Below are 21,230 nucleotides of genomic sequence, written 5' to 3' on the forward strand. Positions count from 1 at the left end.
CGTGTCCTGTGCAGGTCCATGAAGAAGAAGATGAAGGTCTCTGGTGCAGAAGAAGACGCCGGGCAGTTTTTCGTCGATTTAAAAGTTAAGTACTTGTAAATTTTACCCCCTCTTGAACTCAGGTCTGAAAAGTTGGATCACTGTCCTCTTTTCAGATCTGGGGGCAGGACAACCGTGTTGTTTTGTTTGATGTAATGTGGGCCCTTGTCTCTGTGTTGAAGTCAAAGAATTGATTTCCGAAGCCGCGATCTAGCCACTTGCAACACTTGCGCAAAATGTCTGAAATTATGCAACTAAAAGTTCTTATATTTTGGGAGCTTTATTGTAGGACAACAAGTCGAAATTTGAGTGCGCGCCGCATGAAAAGAGCAACGAAATAGCATCGCGTCTGGCTGGAAATGAGCTCTTTCTTTGTATGTGTTATTTTATGTGTAATTTTGAAAGATGTACATTTGTGACTGGTGATTAACATTCTTGTGTTTTTTTTTTGCAGTCTTTTTTTGGGTCTTTTTTGTCCGTGTGTCCTGTGCAGGTCCATGAAGAAGAATGAAGGTCTCTGGTGCAGAAGAAGACGCCGGGCAGTTTTCGTCGATTTAAAAGTTAAGTACTTTGTAAATTTTTACCCCCTCTTGAACTCAGGTCTGAAAAGTTGGATCACTTTCCTCTTTTCAGATCTGGGGCAGGACAACCGTGTTGTTTTGTTTGATGTAATGTGGGCCCTTGTCTCTGTGTTGAAGTCAAAGAATTGATTTCCGAAGCCCGCGATATAGCCACTTGCAACACTTGCGCAAAATGTCTGAATTATGCAACTAAAAGTTCTTATATTTTGGGAGCTTTATTGTAGGACAACAAGTCGAAATTTGAGTGCGCGCGCCACATGAAAAGAGCACTAAATAGCATCGCGTCTGGCTGGAATGAGCTCTTTCTTTGTATGTGTTATTTATGTGTAATTTTGAAATGTACATTTGTGACTGGTGATTAACATTCTTGTTTTTTTTTTGCAGTTTTTTTTTTTTTGTTGGTCTTTTTGTCCGTGTGTCCTGTGCAGGTCCATGAAGAAGAAGATGAAGGTCTCTGGTGCAGAAGAAGACACTGGGCAGTTTTTGTCGATTTCAAAGTTAAGTACTTGTAAATTTTACCCCCTCTTGAACTCAGGTCTGAAAAGTTGGATTACTGTCCTCTTTTCAGATCTGGGGGCAGGACAACCGTGTTGTTTTGTTTGATGTAATGTGGGCCCTTGTCTCTGTGTTGAAGTCAAAGAATTGATTTCCGAAGCCCGCGATCTAGCCATTGGAACACTTGCGCAAAATGTCTGAAATGATGCAACTGAAAGTTCTTATATTTTCTGAGCTTTATTGCATGACAACAAGTTGAAATTGAGTGCGTTTAGCATGAAAAGTGTAACGAAATAGCATCGCGTCTGGCTGGAAATGAGCTCTTTCTTTGTATTTGTATGTGTTAGTTATGTGGAATTTTGAAAGATGTACATTTGTGACTGGTGATTAACATTGTTCTTTTTTTTTTGCAGTATCTTTTTTGTCTTTTGTCCTGGTGTCCTGTGCAGGTCCATGAAGAAGAAGATGAGGGTCTATGGTGGCAGAAGATGACGGGCAGTTTTCGTCGATTTTAAAGTTAAGTACTTTTAAATTTTAGTTCCCCCCGACATCTCTTTTCAGTGAAGAATGCATTGTGCCAACAACTGTCCAGACTAAACTCCATCATGGTTTTTTTCTGTACCATAACTGACACAATGCTTTTGTCATTGACAGAGGGCCTCAGTGAATGTGAAGTGATGACGTGTTCAGATGAGACTATACTTGTCTGACTAAAACACTGCTTTTCATGAAATTCGCCGACCTCAAGACTTAAAGCCACCTGAGTAAAACATATGATTCTGGCTGGAAATTCAACAGATGGAGAGTATGCGAAGAAGCTGCGAATAAGCAGTGATAATTTGTCTATATGATACCTTTGCAGGTTGTACGACGAGTATCAGCCAGCCCATGGGTTGGTCACAGAAAAGCAAGAAACAGCTTGTCCTGGACATCGGAGAGGCAGGTTTCATACTGAAGGAATGGGAGACAGACAGGCACACGTACAGCGACTTCAAGAAACTCCACCCGCCTGAAGTATGTTTTTCCAACTTTATCGATGTATTGCTCACAACCACCCTGCAAATCCCACGCCCCTCATTGCTTTTTATACTAAATAACTCTCTTTTTTACTAACGAAATTAAACCAAATGTTCAGATCATGTAAACAAGGCATGACAGATTTTATGTAGTGAGTTTCATTAGCTTTGTGCAAGAGGGTGAGATGTAAACGCCATTTGAAAACAATTACTCACTTTCTGCCACTTTTGCTTTGGCGTCCTCCAATGTTGATACAGCGCTGGAGATGGTGGCGGAGACGCATGCTGCTGCTGAAAGCTTTTGAAGAAATCCAGGATCACCCCTGATGTCATTGCACACCTCAATCCTCATGATCGAGGCGATGTGCAATGACATCAGGGGAAATCCTACGTTCCTTCGTGAAGCTTTCGGCTGTAGCACGCGCCTTCAGCCACCGTCTCCAGTGCTGTATAGACATTCTGAAAATGGGTATTATTTTTGTATGGCGTTTAAATCTGACTCTCTCGCAAAAAGTTGATGAAACTCAGTCCATAAAATTTGTCATGCCTTGTTTACATGATCTGTAAACAACAAATTTATTCAGGATGAAAAGTAGGACTTTTTTTTTACACAAAGTACGAATTTCTAGTGAAGTAGTCAAGTCCACCACAAATCTGGTCAAATGTAAATCACAAGGCATTTCACATAACAATTAAACAAAAACTGCTTCTGTCCAAGTTATCCATTGAATAGCTTGTTACTTGACTTGATATTAGAGGACGTGTGATGGGCTTGTGGTGGACTTGTGAGGACGTTTGAATGACACAACTACATTATTAAATTTCTCCCTGTGTATGCCTACCACAGATCCCACTCAACACGCCAGGCACGGCTGGTAATATCTACTCCCTCTGCCAGCGAGGTTCAGTCTCTTTAGCCGTAGCCATCGGCATGAACCACAAGCGGCCCATACGGTCATCTCCTCCCTCCAGGCCTACCCCACCTGGCTCCCTCTAACCCTCTTCATTTACGGGGACTTCATGGAGCAGTTCCAGGACACCGTCATGGCCTTGGCCCGGTGATACAGGCTCGCGATCCAAGAGGACGGTGACTACCCCCAGGCCTACCTAGAGACGATGCTCAAGAATCTCATCCGCTGTAGTCTTGTCAGTTCCCTGATGCATCTGCGAGAGCTGGACCTGAAAACGGCCCTCTACTGGCCGGCAGTCAACGGCAGCAGCTTGTCAAGGTTTAAACCGCTAGCCAAGGCATGAGGGCCGAGGCTTATCCAGCCTACAGTTGAATTTCCTGGCAAATTGAGTATATTCCACCATCCCTCAAGTCCACCGCACACCAGAGCTATGTGTTGAGCCAAAAAAAATTAATAACTTGCCAATGACAGCACATTATTCTTGTTTGTCGGTCGCATGATTTCAAAAATGGGCAAAAAAGCCAACAGGCTTTAGAAGAATTGCACAACAATATCATAGAATCATGTGTACAGAGTACATGATTTCAAATCATTTGGCTCAGCACGTGGCTTTGGTTGCCTGACTTTTTCGCCTTGCGAGGCAAAAACAACAACCTGAAACAGGATAGATATTTGCCTCACGGAAAAAACAAATCAATTGCAACTGTCAAATTTAAACTTTCAAACCAAGGTAGAAAATGCTTTTTTTGCTGCTAAGACTGTCCAAAGAAATATTCCAAAACATATTCAAAACATATTTCAACAAACACTGCTACTGTCGTAAAGATACATGCACACAGTAATGTACAAAATATGACCGAACTTGAGTTATTGCCTACACCTTCGGCATACCTTGCAATAATGTAAAACTTGGAAAGTTTAAATTTGACAGTTGCAGTTGATTTTTTTTAAAACTCTTTCAGTGCCCACGACATTATCAAAGTTTAACCCTAAAGTGCCCAACTTCAAGCTTTTTTTTTAATTATTCAAAATTCTATAAAAAAAAAGAGTAAATAAGTTGTAATCACCAAACTTGTTGTATCTTGCTCTCTGGTATATTCTTGTTACCTTCAAAAGTCAATATTAGTCATGCACCTAGTAATACACCCTGAAACACTCTCCTGAACACAGGGGAATTCCGCACTTTTGCAGAATATACGTGTGTCGCGTCTGATACCCCTCCTCATACAAACTCTGTTCATTATAATAAATATTGTCATGATTGTCACTTTAGCACCATCATTATCATTTGTATTGGTATCCCAATGTTCGTCTTCTGACTCACCATCCACTTCTGAAATATCCATGGATTACTCTGAATCAGAAAAGTATTCCCTTACCCTGTCCAAATCGGCGAAAAAATACACTGATTTTCTCTGGAGATAACACGCGAGCTCGGTTTATGGGCGCCACCATTTTGTCAACAAATCGAAACTTAGTGTGACGCCATCTCACAAGAACTCGAATATAAAAATAAATACAGGTCATACATGCATGAAAATGGTACCATTAGAAAGAGCGAGAGTGCCCCCTTTTGATAACATGTTTACTCTACCTCATACATGTACGAGGTTTGGCGATTTTAAGCACGAACATAACCTTGACATGTACGAGGTTGGCACTGAAAGAGTTAAGTACTGTCATTCATTGTTCTATTTTGTAAAAAAAAAATGTTAAAGCTTTTTTGTTGATGTTGTTTGCTTGAAAGTTACGAAAACGATCGATAAGGCAAAACAAAACTGCATCTTTTTTTCTTTTTGTTAAGACATTGTTTATGTGATCAGTTGGGACTAAACTTACATGCAGGGCTTGTAGACACTTTGCATAATATCATTTCCGTAATGAATATAATTTTTTTATTTAATAAAAAGGAAGACATAAAAATAGATGAGCATTTAGTCAATTTTCTGTCCTTTTGCGTGTACATGTATATAAGGGACTGATATATAAATGCGAGCATTTTGTACAAGAATATAGAAAATTGTTTCTTAAAATTCTCCGAAAATTAAAATTCTCATTCCCTCACAGTTCCCTTAGTTCTCATAATAAATGTAGAGTTTTGCTTTTACCATCTAGGCCCACTGAGTATGTACTACTATAGCAGTATATGTACTTCAGTGTGCAGGAGGCAGTGACCGTACACAATTTGTTACGTAACGGAATACCTAAGTCAGGCAGAATAAACAACTATCCGTTTCTTAACCATCCTACATGAACAGCCATGGACACCTGTTAAATACAGGTTACCATGGACACTGTGGAGTTACAACAGAGCATGCTCAGTCACCTTAAAAAAAACTAGTCCCGGCAAGACACCAAAGTTTAGATCCGGAAATGGCAAGGGGCCGGGGTTGGGGTGGCTGGGATGAAATTCCTTCATTTTTGGTACTATGCCCTATATGTTCCATGCACCTTATTATAACGGTTGGTAAAGCTGGCACTCCCACAGGTAGTATTTGAACACACAATAAAAGTGTGTGTTCTTGAAACCATAGAAAGCATCATGGAGAAAGCAAATACCCCAGTAGTTAATTTAGGCCAATCCATTCCTATTACATTGTCCTTTTGCTAAGTTCGTGCGTTCGTGTCTCCTCCATAGATCATATAATGTCCCTCCATCTCTGGATGCTTGTGATGGCCGTCTCAGTGACAAGGGTCAGGTCCTCGTACGTGCAGTTTATTCCACCGCACTCCAGAACATGGTCCATCGTTTGGATCTGTCCGCAGTCACAGATGGTATCTTCTTTATCGGTATAACCCCATCTTGCCATGTTTGCCCTGCACTGCCCCATTCTGGTCCGCAGCCGGTTCAGACATTGCCACTCTGGCCACTTCAAGTTGAGTCCTCTGATGAGTAGAGGCTTGACTGGTGATGGGGGATTCTGCTCAGGTGGTGGGACAGAATCCAGAAAGCTGTGCCGGAAAACAAGGCACTTGTGGGGCGGTTGGTGTCCGTACAGCATGTGCCTGCCATCTGTGCACTGTTTCAGTCGTTCCTTTAGACAGATGTTAGTGCGCCTTTGGTCTGGAGATCCGACCCCAGAGAGTTGATATATCTTCTCAACGTTTGTTGGACTCAGGCAGACTGTTATCTTTCAGTATGTGTTGTTGAGTGTGCTGTCAAGCTTTTTCACATGAGCTGATCTGCTCCATACAGGACAAGCATATTCTGCGGATGACATGCAGAGGGCAACAGCTGCTGTTTCTACGGTTTTGGGGTCAGCACCATAGTGTGATGTTGCGAGCTTCCCGATGATGGCATTTCGAGATCCCACTTTACCTATTGTCTTCTGGATGTGCTGCTTATAGGATAAGGTGCGATCGAGTTGCATGCCTAGGTACACTGGATGTTCGCAGTGTTTTAGCTGCACATTGTACCACTCTATCTTCAGTTCCCTCTTGGCCTCCCTGTTCTTGAGGTGGAAGACACACACCTGGGTCTTGGACGGGTTTGCTCGCAGGTAGTTTGCTCGGTAGTATTCTGACAGGTTTGCGAGTGCTTTGTCGAGGTGGTGTTCAACAGCTTCAAAGGTGTTATGCTGGGTTGTGATGATGAAGGTGTCATCTGCATAGATGAAGTTTCGAGTGTTCTCAGTTGATGGAATGTCGGCAGTGTAGATGTTGTAGAGTGTAGGCGCCAGGACGCCACCCTGGGGAAGACCGTTCTTCTGTTTCCGCCATCTGCTCTTCAGTCCATCGAGTTCGACAAAGAAGCGTCTGTTCTGCATCATCTTTTGGATGAATCTGGTGAGTTTAAGGTCATTTGTGATGTCATGAAGTTTTGCCAGTAGCCTTTGTGGTTATGACTGTCGTATGCAGCAGAAAGGTCTACATATACTGCGCCGGTGATGAGGTTGTTCTGAAAGCCGTCTTCAATGTGTTGGGTCAGGTTAAGAAGTTGTCCTGTGGTGGATTTTCCTGGTCGGAAGCCTGCTTGCTCACAGTTTAGTTGGCTGTCAACATGGGGTACAATTCTGTTGAGAATAATCATCTTCTGGATGAATCTGGTGAGTTTAAGGTCATTTGTGATGTCATGAAGTTTTGTCAGTAGCCTTTGGTGGTTGACTGTCGTATGCAGCAGAAAGGTCTACAAATACTGCGCCGGTGATGAGGTTGTTCTGAAAGCCGTCTTCAATGTGTTGGGTCAGGTTAAGAAGTTGTCCTATGGTGGATTTTCCTGGTCGGAAGCCTGCCTGCTCACAGTTTAGTTGGCTGTCAACATGGGGTACAATTCTGTTGAGAATAAGGCGTTCGAGAAGCTTGTAAGTTTGGCACAGGAGTAAGATCGGTCGAAAGTTCCTTGCTTCGTTTGGATCCTTTCCTGGCTTGAGGATAGCAACGACTTTGGTTCGGAGCCACTGTTTTGGGACACAGGTGTTCTCGATGCAGTTGTTGAACATGTCTAGTAGCCATTGTTGGGCTGCAGGGCCCATGTGTTTGATCTGCTCTGTTCTTAGGTCGTCGATGCCTGCTGCCTTGTTGACCTGTAGGGTGGAGATACCTTTCTGTAGTTCTTCAGCAGAGAGAGGTCTGGTGAAATATGACAGGTTATGGTCAGCTCCGGGTAGCTTGTGCCTGTCTGTATTTGTTGTTTTGGGGGCCTTTCCGTTCAGCAACAGTTGGTTTGCTACTTGGTCAGCTGTAACATTGTAATGCTGTTCAGCTCGGGTGTTGTCAATGCCAAGCTTGCGTATGGTTGCCCATGCGTATGGTTGCGTATGGGTCGTGGATTGTCACTGCCACGGTGTGTCTCTTGGAGACATAACAAGTCGCAGTCGAGATTCTTGCACAGAGTTGCGAGGAATTCCTCCTTGGCGTCTGATAGGCCTTCAGCGTTCCATGAAAGCACTGTCAGGACCGGCCTTGATAAAGGCCCCTCATTGGGATGACACTGGTGCTGCTCCATGGCGAAGTTTCATTATGTTGATCTTGGGGAGTGGTTGCTACAACCAGCCGTATACTCAACGCTTGGAGAGTAGACATATGTTGCCCGGGGGGTGCGAGGCGAGGACTCTTGTAGCATGCCCCCCCCCCCCCAAGTGATAATTCATTAATGATTGGCTGACCAAACCCATAGTTACATGTATGCACATTTTCACCCGTTGTTCTGCCCCTTTCCATAGACCATATTTCATTTTAAGCCCAATCAGTTTCCATAACGGCGGCAAGGAGTGAAGCTGTGCATTATGTTTCCCACAAGTTTGTGTATGATTTATTTGCCGATGCCATTTGACTTTTTCTTGACAATTTGCTACTTTAATTACTAATAAATAGTCCACTCTTGTCCTTCAGATTCTGGTTCCCTTGTTAATTTTTTTGCGAGTTCCCTCATTGGTGGTCCTTTTAAGTCCCCAAAAAATTAATATTCGGTCTCTGGTCAGACCAAAGTTCCGGAATTGACGGGGCCACGCGGCTTTTTTTTTTTTTTTCAAGCTTGATAGTACAAACAAGGTGGCTACTATTTTTTGGTGTCCTCATGCACATTGGTGTCCTCCATAATTTGCCTTGGTGCAATTTCCCATTCCTTGGTGGTCTTTGGTAAAAAAAATTGAGGTGTGGAAATAGAGGGCGCTGTTGGAGCTACCGCGGAACATTTTGGAAATGCAACTGTCAACTGTCAAAACAACTGCAAGACATCAGAACAGCTGTGAAAGAAACTTGGCAGGGGGGGGGGGGGCAGGGGGGTGACAGCCCCCACTGAGATTTTGAGTTTCTAAAAAAATTATCATTGATCTAAATGACAACCCCCATGAAATGTTCCATCCCCCCAGCACCCCCCCCCCCCCCACTGAAAAATCCCTGGCTACGCCACTGCCCCCCCCCCCCCCCCCCCCCCGTGGCTACGCCACCGAGTAATTCGTACGTGCGATTTATTAATTCGTACGTACGGTTTAGTAATTCATACGTACGAATTATTAATTCGTACGTACGAATTAGTATTTCGTACGTACGGTTTAGTAATTCGTACGTACGAATTAGTTTTATTTTTAACCATGTCCTATCTACACTTCCATAATATGACACTCCCCCCCATGAAATGTTCCAGCCCCCCAGCGCCGCACCCCCCCCCCCCCCCCCCCCCCCCCCCCCCCCCCCCCCCCCCCCCCCCCCCCCCCCCCCCCACTGAAAAATTCCTGGCTACGCCACTGCCCCCACGCCCCCCTCCTCCCGTGGCTACGCCACTGAGTAATTCGTACTTGCGATTTATTAATTCGTACGTACGGTTTAGTAATTCGTACGTACGAATTAGTATTTCGTACGTACGAATTAGTATTTCGTACGTACGAATTAGTTTTATTTTTAACCATGTCCTATCTACACTTCCATATTAGCCAGCATTAACTAGGCAACGGCGGTGCTCGACAAAACCCTGCAATTCATACATTATTATACTTTCAAACATGTGGAGAGAGTACACGCGCGCGCGCGTAGGTAAAAGGTTACAGGATTGTAGGGCGCCGCTACGTGGCGCTCTACAATCCTATAACCGTGATTCAAGTCGCCTGAAAAATGGGTACCCTGTACTATTGTGTAAATAAAATATTCGCTGCCGGTGCCGGTGTAGCATAAGTTTATGTTTTATGAAATACGGACTCATTGATGGTATTGCGCACGCTCATGCATAGATAATTAGGAGGGGACCGGTCACGTGAGAGGGTTTAACCAATAAAAGGAAAAAGAGTCCAATTTCTATACAGTCCGATTTTCATATGACACCGGTCCCACACATCACCATGCACTGACGTGACAGCGGCCTACTTCACCTAATTACTCTGCGTGCGGAGTTTTCGAAGTGGATGTGAACAATGGACAACATTCCCCCTTTTCACATTAATTCACTTCTTTTGACTGATTTGGGTGTTTTGTTCCCGACTCGCCATTAAAGAAACGCCAGACCGTGTCGTTCCAAGCCATCCTATGCGAGCTGCAACGCACGCCGAGCATATCGAGTTTGTTATCGCGGTATTTGTACATGGTGGTATACGCATGTCGTTCCTGCCGGCGTCATGCAAGCCAGAACAAGATACAGTGTTGTGTTAGTCAGTTCTGTCGTATTGTTTCTAGTTTATCGACAGTGGCTTCAGGGAAGTGTGCCCGGCCATGGCCAAAACCTCAATGAGAATATAAAATTACAGTATGATCACTTACACACCTATGTCACATGGACTGAAAGAGACAGTTCCGAATATGAATACGACCTCCATGCTTCTCCAAAGCAGAGACGTCAATCTAGGACAAATCTGTACAAGAATCGCAAATGCCGCATGGACACATGCTTTGACCAAGCAAAATGTAGCGATACTTTCAAGGTGTACGTTTATCCAGTTCATGGGAAAATAAGTGAGAGCTATTCAAAGATCCTGACATCTATTCGGAATTCTAGGTATTTTACATCAAACCCAGATGAAGCTTGTGTTTTTGTACCATCCATAGACACGCTTGATAGAGATATACTTAGCCATGAATATGTGACTGATGCTCAGTCGAAATTGACTAAGCTACCGTACTGGAATGGAGGCAGGAATCATCTGATTTTCAATCTGTATTCAGGCACTTGGCCCGAGTATTCAGAGGATCTTGGTTTTGATATAGAGCAGGCAATTTTAGCCAAAGCAAGTTTCACCAAGCAAAGCTTTCGTCCAGGATTTGACATTTCTTTGCCATTGTTTGGAAAATCTCATCCACAGAAAGGAGGACCCCGCGGTGATCTCCAAACAAATAACTTTCCAGTGATAAGGAAGTTCTTACTGGCATTTAAAGGGAAACGATATCTTAGCGGCATAGGGTCTGACACAAGAAATGCCCTATACCATCTTCACAATGGCTACGACATAATTTTGTTAACAACATGCAGACATGGAAAAGACTGGCAGAAAATTAAAGATGTGAGATGTGATCGTGATAATGCCGAGTATGAAAAGTAAGTATCATTGAAAGTCGGCTTTCATGGCAGTCTAGCCCTATTTTATAGCAACTCGCTGAAGTAGACTCTGTGCTGAAGGCCACACAAATGTGAGCACAAAAAGTTGGCAATCAATGGTATTTTTTTCATGGAGTGCATTCGGACTCATACTCGACAAGAGGGTTCACTTACCAAAGCGTCCAAATTTTTCACCAAAACTACCTTCTGGTGAAATTTGTCTCTTAATTTGCCAACAAAAGTGGAAATTCATGCGTCGATCAAGGTTCACATGGAGGCCAAAACAAAACTAGTATAGTTCCCCAACCATCAATCTTTTGGTCAGGGAACCAGACTATAGTAAAACAGCATTTCCAGTCTACGGCTGCAACACGTGGCTGCGTATTCGCATTGTGCGAAAAAATGCCATTGATTACCAACTTCATGCTAACATTTGTATGGCCTTAACCACAGAGTCTACTCCAGTGCATAAGCCTTATCGCAAATAGCATTGACCGCATACGCCGCATGGCTGAACACGGCAGCAACTGCGTGAGCATTTGAACACGGTGTTGGTGCATGTTTTTTTTTGCCCCCTTCTCCTGCCCATAATGCTTTGTGCAGCAGTGTATTTTGCTATTTGCAATAAGGCTTATGCACTTTGTCAATTGTAAGACGCACCCTCGGACCCCCAGGGCATGTGCGTCATGTCTCTAAATTGGTCAGTCAAATCGCAACGAAGGGGGTGCGTCAAGTACGAATTTGATGTAACGCAAACACATCGTGAGATGCGTAGGGGTGCGTCATGCATGTGTCACTATGCAATTGCAACGTATCAGCCGGCAACATTTTATAGGCCCATTTTTGGCGAGCTGCGAAGCAGATGCGAGCCTATGTAATACCAATTTCCGTCCGTCTGTCCGGGCGTCCATCCGTCCGTTCTGACCAGGGACCACTTGTGGGGTACCCGTCCTTTGTTCGAGGTACCCCACAAATAAAATCTTTAGAAAAAAGGGTACCCCGCAACGAAATCTTTAGAAATAGGGACAATGGGACAACAATGGAGGTACCCCGGAAGTCCATCTGGCTGGAATGTCCGTCTGCGTTCAGATAAAAATGTTGAAGTTTTTGGTTCTAGTTAACTTGGGGAAAAAAATTAAATGCAGTTGTCATGTATGATCTCTATAACTTCAGTTAGGTTCATATCATTGCAGTAAATTTTATGATTTTATTGAGGAACTTTAATTCAAGGAAATGTTAAAGTTTTTAATTGTTACATACGTGTACATGTATACTGGTATAACATGTACGTGCGTGTATACCAGTATAACATGTACACTATGTATTTTGGGGATGTGCATGAGCTTCTGGTTTGATCTTTTAGTTTATGGGGTTGGAGTAGGGATGGGGTAGGGGAGGTTTGGGGTGGGGTGGGTTGGGGGATAGGGTTGGAGTTAGGGTTTGGGTGAGTAGGATGAGTAGGGTAGGATGCGGGGAGAGGGGTTGGAATACTGGGTTTGGGTGCGGTGGGGATTTGTAGGGGTGGGGTGGGGACAGGTAGGGAGAGACAGGTAGGGAGAGGATGGGCATGGATGTAGGGGTTGGGTTAGGAGGGGGTTGGGCAGGGGCGGGATATAGGATTGGAGTAGGGTTGGGTTGGGGATGTGTAGGGATGGGTTGTTGTAGGGGTTGGATAAGGGGAGGGGCAGTATATAGGGATCAGAGTTGGGGTTGCATGGGGTCAGGTGGGGATGTATGGGTGGGGGAATGGGGTGGGTGGGATATTGGAATTCGAGTAAGGGTTAGGGTGGGGATGTGTAGGGTGGGTAAGGACAGATAGGGGAAGATAGGGTAGGTGTAGGTGGGTGTTTGGGGTTGGGGAGGGTACGGGTCAGGGGAGGGGGAAGGAGATAGGGATTGGAGTTTTGGTGGGGTTGGGATGTGTAGGTGATAGGGTGGGTATGGTTAGGGGAGGATGGAATCAGGGTTCTAGCCAGGATGAATTTAAAGGATAGGGGCATGTGACGAATGGATCTTGCGAGCGCGGAAGCCCTTACGGCGTGGGGTCCGGGGCCCGCTCAAGGGCCCCAGAAAATGTTGACATTCTAGATGCTCTGTGGTGCAATCTAAGGCCATTTGGAAGCATATTTTATGATCGGAAAAAGAGCAAAAACCCCCAACACTGTAACAGCAAGTATGCTGCAGAAAGTGGGCCTGGATTTTATTTTAAAACAAAATTATTTCAGTTACAAGTAATGCAACACGGTAGTCAGCATTAGATGTCTTTCAAAAAGCACTCATTAAGCCAAATAAAAAAAGTCTCCGATTTCTGGTATGGAGCTTGTCCAAAAAGTGGTGCGGCGACGCGGCTTTTTTTTTTTTAACCTGACTTTTTTGCTTCAAATGTCGACTGATGACTGCAGATGGTGCCCAACTAAACTTAGTGCAAATATATGGGAGTCCAGAGAGGCCACATAAAGCTTATTCTCGATCATAACCCGATCTAAAAACACGTTAAAATTGTGCAGCAGCAGGATTCCAGTCAAACCAGTGAGTTTGGCGGTTTTGAGACATCATCTTTCATTGAAAAAAAAAACTTTTTCATTTTGCCGATGCGCATGGCTACGGCGACGCGCGCGCATACCAGAAACCGGAGACTTTTTTTTTTTGGCCTTACGCCTAGTTTACCTTTTAATGAAATCTTTGCCATTATAGTCAAACCCAAGAACTGTTTATAAACAAGATCCTTTTTCATAAAGAAAAATGTACATGTAGGTCTCAAGTTTTCATTGTTTTCCATTACTGAGGCCAAACCAAAAAAATGGTGTGTTGACGGTAACGGCCTGAAAAATATCCAGGTAGGTAGGTAGGGAAATAATTTTATTTTGTAATTTTTTTTTTCCATTTCAGTTCTGCATGCCCATGCGTGTTCTTTCGCAAAAAAATTGTATAAAACCACTATTCAAGCATTGAAGATATTCAATCGAAACATTTCAATCCAAATTAATTTGTATCGTTGGCCAGGGTTCTCCCCAGGATTTTTTCAAACATGTGGGGGAAGATTTGCTGTGATTCAACAACCCGAAAATGTTTAAACTTTAGAAGCTCTCTGGTGCATTTTAGAGCAAATCTGGGGGTCTTTACCTTAAGATTTGTCCTTGAAATTCAGAGGAGATCTTGTAGGTCACTAATATTTTTGTAATTAAAGAAAAAAAAATCAAAATTGTTAACTTAAAAAATTAACATTTCACAACCTGTGTTTCATTGCTTCCTAACTAGAAAAGTATGAAGTATTTGAAACTTACATGTAAGTTTCAAATTAAGAAAGGTGGAGAAAAAAAACAACTTTTGCTTCCGATTACATGCCTTTCAAAATAGCGTCAGTAGGTCGGAAAATTATTTCGCCAATTTCGCCTATTTTCATTTGCGCCACGAAAGTTATCAAGACTGGCTATCAAAAGTGATTAAAACTTGCCTCACCTAATTAAAAATATATTTGAGGTCGGTGATTCCACTTTATGCTTAACATACATCACGGCCGCTGGCACCACTAAAATTCCGCCTGGCTGGCCGAACATCGCGCCGTGCTCACGGCCCACGTGGCCGAAAATCTTGCACTACTGCAGAAACACGCTACGATGTTTCGACACAAGTTTGAGCTTTGCAATCTCGTCATTTTAATGGAAAACACATACACAGAAAGTAAAGATCACGTTCTGTGAATTAATTCGCAGAAATTCTCTTTCTCCAGCGAAGTTTGTTTGGTAATATTTTTACGATCCAACTTCGGCCCACTACATTATCATGCTGTGTGATACGAAGTATGGACCGGAGAGAGGCAGTAGTCACTGGTTCCGGTCCTTCATCAAAGCATTGATTCCGTTAACTGGCGAAGGGAACCAGTGTACCATGCTGTATGTTAGCTTGGTGCTGCTGGTGGTCGGCAGAACACATCATCGTGTGCATTTTGATCACACATGCATCGGAAAAACAGGATTTTGGTCAAGATTATGAAATAATGGTGTATGTAACGATCAAATTGTGCATTTTAATGGCGTGTATGATCATTATATTGTGCGTATCAGGGGCTAAAAAATGTGATCGGCATTTTTTTGTCGGCGTATCGGGCCGGCCGCAATTCCAGCGTATCGGGCCGATACGCAGTACGCACGTTTGTACGTGGGATGAACCATGCCGTCCGTCGGCCAGCCAGACGTACCCCGATGCGTTTGTGCAAAAATAATCGTACTTCGTAGTTTGAGAATTCAAGTTTTGAGATCGTCGCGATTTTCGCACGTTTTAACATGGGTATGTTTGTGTCAAATCATGGTCAGATTCAAGTGTGGAAAATGTTTTTTGTTCGTGGCAAATAATTAAAAGTACTTGAAATGTTTGAAATTTGTCAATTATCAACCTTCAAAATGGCAATAAAAAGTTTGAGGTCGGCAATTTGGCCGAAAAAATTCCAGGTCGGTTACCGTAAACACACCATTTTTTTTGTTTGGCCTGATAATGATAAAAGGTACCTTTTACAGGAAAATTGCAAAAAGTGGTGGAAACATGAAGAAACACAATTTAAAGCGCGACTAAGATGATCACCATTGGCGAGAAATATTAACATTGACGTCTTGACGATGAGAAATAAACACCGGGAATTTCTGCCGGCAAGTTAGCGCATGGCCAGGCATCAGCCTGTCATGCCTGTGCCGGCGAATGACAACATTTTCCCGCAGCACTTGAGAGCGTATGCATCCCACCATGTGGCGTCTGACAGGAGCGCTACAAATCTTGCTTTGTGGCAACAGATGCTGATTTGTTTAGTCCTAAGAATAAATAAGTCCTTTTTTTATAACAAATCTTATCAAATTGTTGTGATTAAAACGAGTAGTAACGTCAAAACATCAAATATACGATCGTACTTTCTTAAAAAAACCCAGCATGATGCACGGGCGAATCCATTAATTTCGTAAGGGGTGATTTAGTGCCAGTTTTGCGTTTTACGTCGTTTCTTGAATACATTTCCAGAAAAAAAATATATTGTGACATAGAACAACTGATTGTCGTATACAGAAATGTTTCAGACTCTATAAAAAGTACTAGTTTTCTTTTCTTCTATGGAAATATTGATAATTATTGTTCCCAAGACAATACACCCCTTTATTACCAAAAAATGGTTTGGTCCGATCATACAGCGTGCGTGTTGCATGCATGACCGGGGCACGCATGCAATCACATCGGATTCCAACGAAAGAGTTCGCTCACACACGACCCGCCGGCCGGCCAGCGCGGCAGTGTATACCACCAGCGCTTGGTAGCGAACCTCGGTATCTTTTCGTGGGACGTGCTTCTACTGTTCGTTTAAAAAAATGATTTGCCTCGGGTAACAATTGATAAGTCGTTTCAGCAACAGATCTTATTTTATACCTGTATACACAAGTAGTGAGAAAACCTTGGGTAGTTTTTTTTTGTCACGGAAAATGTGAAGCGTATCGATAGCATATCGGTTAACTTCAAGCGTATGGGATTTTTTTCGAAGCGTATCGGCCCGATATCCTATTGTATGCCTGGCTAGAAGCCTGGGGGGCGGGGGCGGGGAGGGGACTGGGCAAGCAATCAATAAGCACACTAGCGGCGATTGCTTGGAAAGTGTACTGAAGTTGTTCAATAATGGAGTCCAGCTTTAAGTTTTTTGCCTTGTAAAACTAATTAGCATTTTATTTATATTCTTAAATGTAAATATATCATAATTTCCTTGGGGTATCCCGTTGTTAACGTCAAAAGAATGATTATGATCCCTTCAATTGTTCAATTTGAAGCAAGGAAATTAATGCTCGCGCAAGTTTAAACTTCTGCGGTTTAAACTTGCACAGGAGACTCACATTGCGCTCAACATGTAGCCTAAAGGTAGGCTAAACAGTTAGGCTAAACAGTAACTGCAGTACATCAACAATTGCAGGACGGGAAAATGCTGGGAAGTGCCTCTCATTTTTAAACTTATTACGATGCCACCCTGAACTATTGTAAAAATGAAGGAAACAATCGGTTAAAGATCATGTGTAAATCTCATCAAGTTTCTATTTGTAGTTTTTCCACAACCTTTTCAGGAAGTCCAGCGCCACATTAAAAATGTACGTGGATTGGAAATATGTGCATTAGGGCTCACGTGAAACATGATGTGGGAGACCTTGCTTGCAAATTGACCTGTCATTTTTAAACCCAATGCGATGTCCCACTGATTCTTTGACTTCCACTAGAGAAGGATTATACAATGTAGGTTACGACCATTTGAAAATTTCATTTAAACTTTGTATGCAAATTTTCAAAAAAGGACAGTTGTTGTTAAATCTGCAAACTTGATTTCTCCTAAATGTATGTAATTTTAATGTGTTTTTCTGTAGGTTTTAACATTCATATGCCATCAAATATAATTTCCCAAATTCAAGTCATTTCACATAATACAGTACATCATGGATAGGATTGGTTTAAACATGGAATGGCTTATTTACATGTATTGTACTCAAACTTTAAATGTGGACACTTTTTTGACTTTCCCCTTGAAAATTTCAAGTTTTGTTTAACATGAAGTTGTTACATGTCTCCTCTTAACAGGCATGACTATCAGATTTTGCTGCACAATTCTACTTTCTGTCTTGTGCCAAGAGGACGTCGCCTCGGGTCTTTTCGGTTCTTGGAATCTTTACAGGCAGCTTGTATTCCTGTCATACTTAGCAATGGATGGGAGCTTCCATTCTCTGAGGTCATTGACTGGAAAAAGACATCTATAGAAGGAGATGAGAGATTATTGTTACAGGTGAGTGGAATCTTAGAAGGTAAGATTTTATTTTGTCATTGTCATTAAGACTCACGCTATGTTTTCTGCAATAGTGTTTGCTCCACCATCGTCCAACCATTGTTCTAATGGAAATGAGTTCCATGACAGTATACAGCTCTGTCTGCACTCAAGTGTGTCTTTGTTTTCTGTGGTTTGGGTTGCTTGTATGTTTTTCCTCACCCTCTCTCAGATTTATTATACACTATATTGTGAAATTATACTGAAGATATTTCTGGAATATAGCTACCAAGAGATCCAAAAGCAATATTCCACCAGCTTTGGGTGCCCTTCCAGAGGCAGAGACAGAATATTGACTTTTCAGAGAGCTCGCAGGTTCTAACCTCTGGACCCCCAAGAAAAGAGAGCAAGCAGGAATAAGGGTCACCATGACCTGTTTCTTAGTCTTTGGCAACAGAGCGGGTGTAGCGTGAATATCCGACTCCATCAATCATGGACTCATTGGTAGTATTGCGCATGCGTAAGTATCATAAATAGGAGAGTGACTGGTCACGTGCGAGGGAGTGACCAATAATAGGGTAAAGGAGTCTGATTTTCACAGGAGTCGGATTTTCGTATGACACCAGTATCACCGGCTCCTCCACGTCGGCAGTCTACGAGAAATGATATCCATGCCTCCCGTTGTGCTACTCAAGCCCACAACTCACCATGGGTTGGGCAGCACATGCCTACAGCATGAACAACGATGCAAAACATGGTGGATATGTGGATATAAAATGAACTTTAATTTCTCAGATGATGTAACCATTTTCAAGCAGTGTTTTCTTGAGATTATAGTTGTACATGTATTTGAGAGATTAAAAAAGTCAAATAATTTAGTGTGAGTGCGAGTTTATCATTTTTATTCACGTTGAAGAGTAAAGTTTAGTTCCAAAATGGCGCCCAAAAATGGGACATTGCTTGAACAAAATTTCATCAACTCAAATACTTTACCTATAACACACGTATTTTATCATAATGGTCATATTATTTGAGTAAAGTAATGAAGTAATATTTTGGCCCTTTACCCAAAAAAATAAAATAAATTCACGCTCCAAAAATGGCAGCTGAACCTGCGTTAACGTTCGTTTCACATTGTGTCCACCACATCATACGATGATAAAAAGGGCTAGAATCATCATTTACAAGCCTCATCCTTACCTGTATAAGCCACTTTTATTCGAAATACGCTCAATAAACATTGTGTAAAATGTCTGTAAGATCCCAATTACCCTTGAGGATAAGAAAACATCAACACATCGATTGCTATAATTTTCGTGTCCACTTTATAACTAACGTAAAACGTACCCATGTTTTAACTGGTGATCAACGCAGTCTGAACTGTGGTCATACACGTGAAATGGTACCCTGTGTGAATGACCTAAAGGTCAATTGTTGTAGGCTCGGTCACTTCTTTTCCGATATACAACTATTTTAAGCATCGCGTCCACCCCCGCCGCTTTCGCGCCACTTTGTAACGAACAGAGAAATTCATCGTCGATGACAGCTTTCCTTCTAACAATCAAGAGAAATATCAGGGAAAGAGCAGCCAAAAGGTTTGTATCAACTTAAATAGATTTTATTTTCTGTATTTTTTTGTGAGAAGAGTTCAGATGGCATTGTAAAAGGGAAGATTTTAATGGATAATCAATGGGTGATTTGTGGGCTTAGTAGCGGACCGTTGTTTGGATTCGTGTCCATCTTTAACGAATGGAAGAAAAAAATAATAAACATCTGAAGTCCCTCTTGAAATTGCAAAACGTCAAATAATTTACACTTTTTTAAGTTAAAGTCCATCAAAAAAATGAAAAAACTTCAAGAATAGCCTTGCCGATTTTTCGTAATCATCAGTGTTTCACGTTAGTTACACACCATGATATTTTACAAATTATTTAGCGTCCGCAGTCACGAACGTAAGAAACACTTGAAAATTGTGTAAAATATACAAAAATCAGCAAAGAACCCCTTGAGGAACCCCTTGGGGCCCTGTTAGTGTTTTTTTTTTTTAAGTTTCTCAAAAAGAAAAAGCTAGGCCTACTGTTGTAGGCCAAACATGCTGATGTTGGCACACATGTATTTTGAAGGCAAGGAGACATTCTCGCCATGGCGCCATAATTAGTCAGAACCCCCGTGACATGTCTTTTTGTGTTTACTTTTTGTTTTGTTTTTCATATTAGTGTTTTACCTCTTTCTTTTTGTTTGGTTGTATTTTTTACTGTGTTTTTTTCATTTCTTAAATTTTGTTTGTAATTGACAGTGACACCTTTTATCCAAACTGTACAAAAATAGAATGGGCAATAGCAACTTTTTAATTGGTGGATTTTATGGGTTGAATACATCTTGAATTTCTACTTTGGTTTCTTTGGTAATGTATACAACAGGTACAGAGTACAAAATGACTGATGCACCTCGCTATAATCTTCGAGTGAAGAGGAAGTTGGACGAACAGCTTGAGATAGCGGTGGAGGAACCTCCAAAAAAAAAGGAAGTCTCGTGCAGAATACCAGAGAGAGTACTGACAGCGTATCAAACAGAACCATAAACTCTATGAATTGCATCGAGCATCTGAAAACTTGAGGGTCAAAGAGTATCTTTCAAATTTAACAGAGGAGAAAAAAGCCCAATTTCGTGTCCAAAAGTTTCGTCAGAGAAATGCAGCAGAGCCAAGTGCAAGTAAAGCCAAGAAGGCAGCAGCACCCAAAACTTGTCTTGCAAAGGAAGCACAGAGAAGCAAATGGAGAAGACAGAAACAGAATCAAAGAGTAAAGCAAACAGCACAGGCAAAACAGAGGACCAATGAAAAACGCAGGGCAAAGTATGCCGAAAAGAAGGAAAGGACATCCTCCATCAAAAGAACACCACCATTAACACACTCATCAGAGGCACGGCAGCCATCAATCTCTAGTGGTAGTTTTCGCAAGGCTGTGTACCGTGCCAAGCAAGCAATGCCAAAAAACAGTAGACAGTATGCAGAAGTGTTGACAAGACTGATTCACAAAGCAACTCCAAAGAAAAAACAGCAACTAAAAGAGAAGGGAATTAATGCTTGTCCAAAGTCAAGAAGATTTCTGCAGTTCGCCAAAGAGTCGTGTGGGAACATCAAAGACACAGTGTTGGGTATCAACAAACAAAGGAGCACGTCGACCTTGCACGTCGACCTTGCACAGGAAACGGGTATTAGCAGCGGCCCTGTCCGTGAAGCGGAAATACATGTACAGCCATGGATACAAGCGGCATCTGAGAAAACATCTTGGATTTGGATACTCTCTAACCAAACGTGCTGCTAGGGTCGATGATGTCCGTCAATTGGATACAAGGAAAAGGAGGAGTGATGCGCTCCCAACAGGTGTAGTCGATAGGGTCATTGAGTTTTATGGAAGAGGAGACATCTCAAGAGATCTGCCTGATGCACGGAGTGCA

General features: G+C 42.4%; 1 protein-coding gene and 1 long non-coding RNA gene across 3 annotated transcripts in view; both read left to right on the forward strand.

The window, feature by feature from the left end:
- The first annotated feature begins 67 nt into the window (after positions 1 to 67).
- On the forward strand, positions 68 to 3,071 carry LOC119721998. Of its 2 annotated transcripts, none has more exons than XR_005270363.1 (3): positions 68 to 84; positions 1,978 to 2,129; positions 2,979 to 3,071. It is a non-coding gene; the product is annotated as an uncharacterized LOC119721998 (long non-coding RNA). The 2 variants fall into 2 exon arrangements; XR_005270362.1 differs by lacking the exon at positions 68 to 84 and adding an exon at positions 578 to 599.
- Positions 3,072 to 9,794: 6,723 nt separating this feature from the next.
- Positions 9,795 to 21,230, forward strand: part of LOC119721736 (exostosin-1b-like) — a 30,051-nt gene continuing 18,615 nt past the window's right edge. Inside the window, exons 1-2 of the mRNA XM_038191703.1 lie at positions 9,795 to 11,002; positions 17,591 to 17,792. Coding sequence (XP_038047631.1) covers positions 10,089 to 11,002; positions 17,591 to 17,792 — 1,116 coding nt within the window. The 5' untranslated portion in view covers positions 9,795 to 10,088. The remainder of the gene's footprint in view (positions 11,003 to 17,590; positions 17,793 to 21,230) is intronic.

The sequence above is a fragment of the Patiria miniata genome, unplaced genomic scaffold, assembly GCF_015706575.1.
Source record: "Patiria miniata isolate m_02_andy unplaced genomic scaffold, ASM1570657v1 HiC_scaffold_14, whole genome shotgun sequence".
NCBI lineage: Eukaryota > Metazoa > Echinodermata > Asteroidea > Valvatida > Asterinidae > Patiria > Patiria miniata.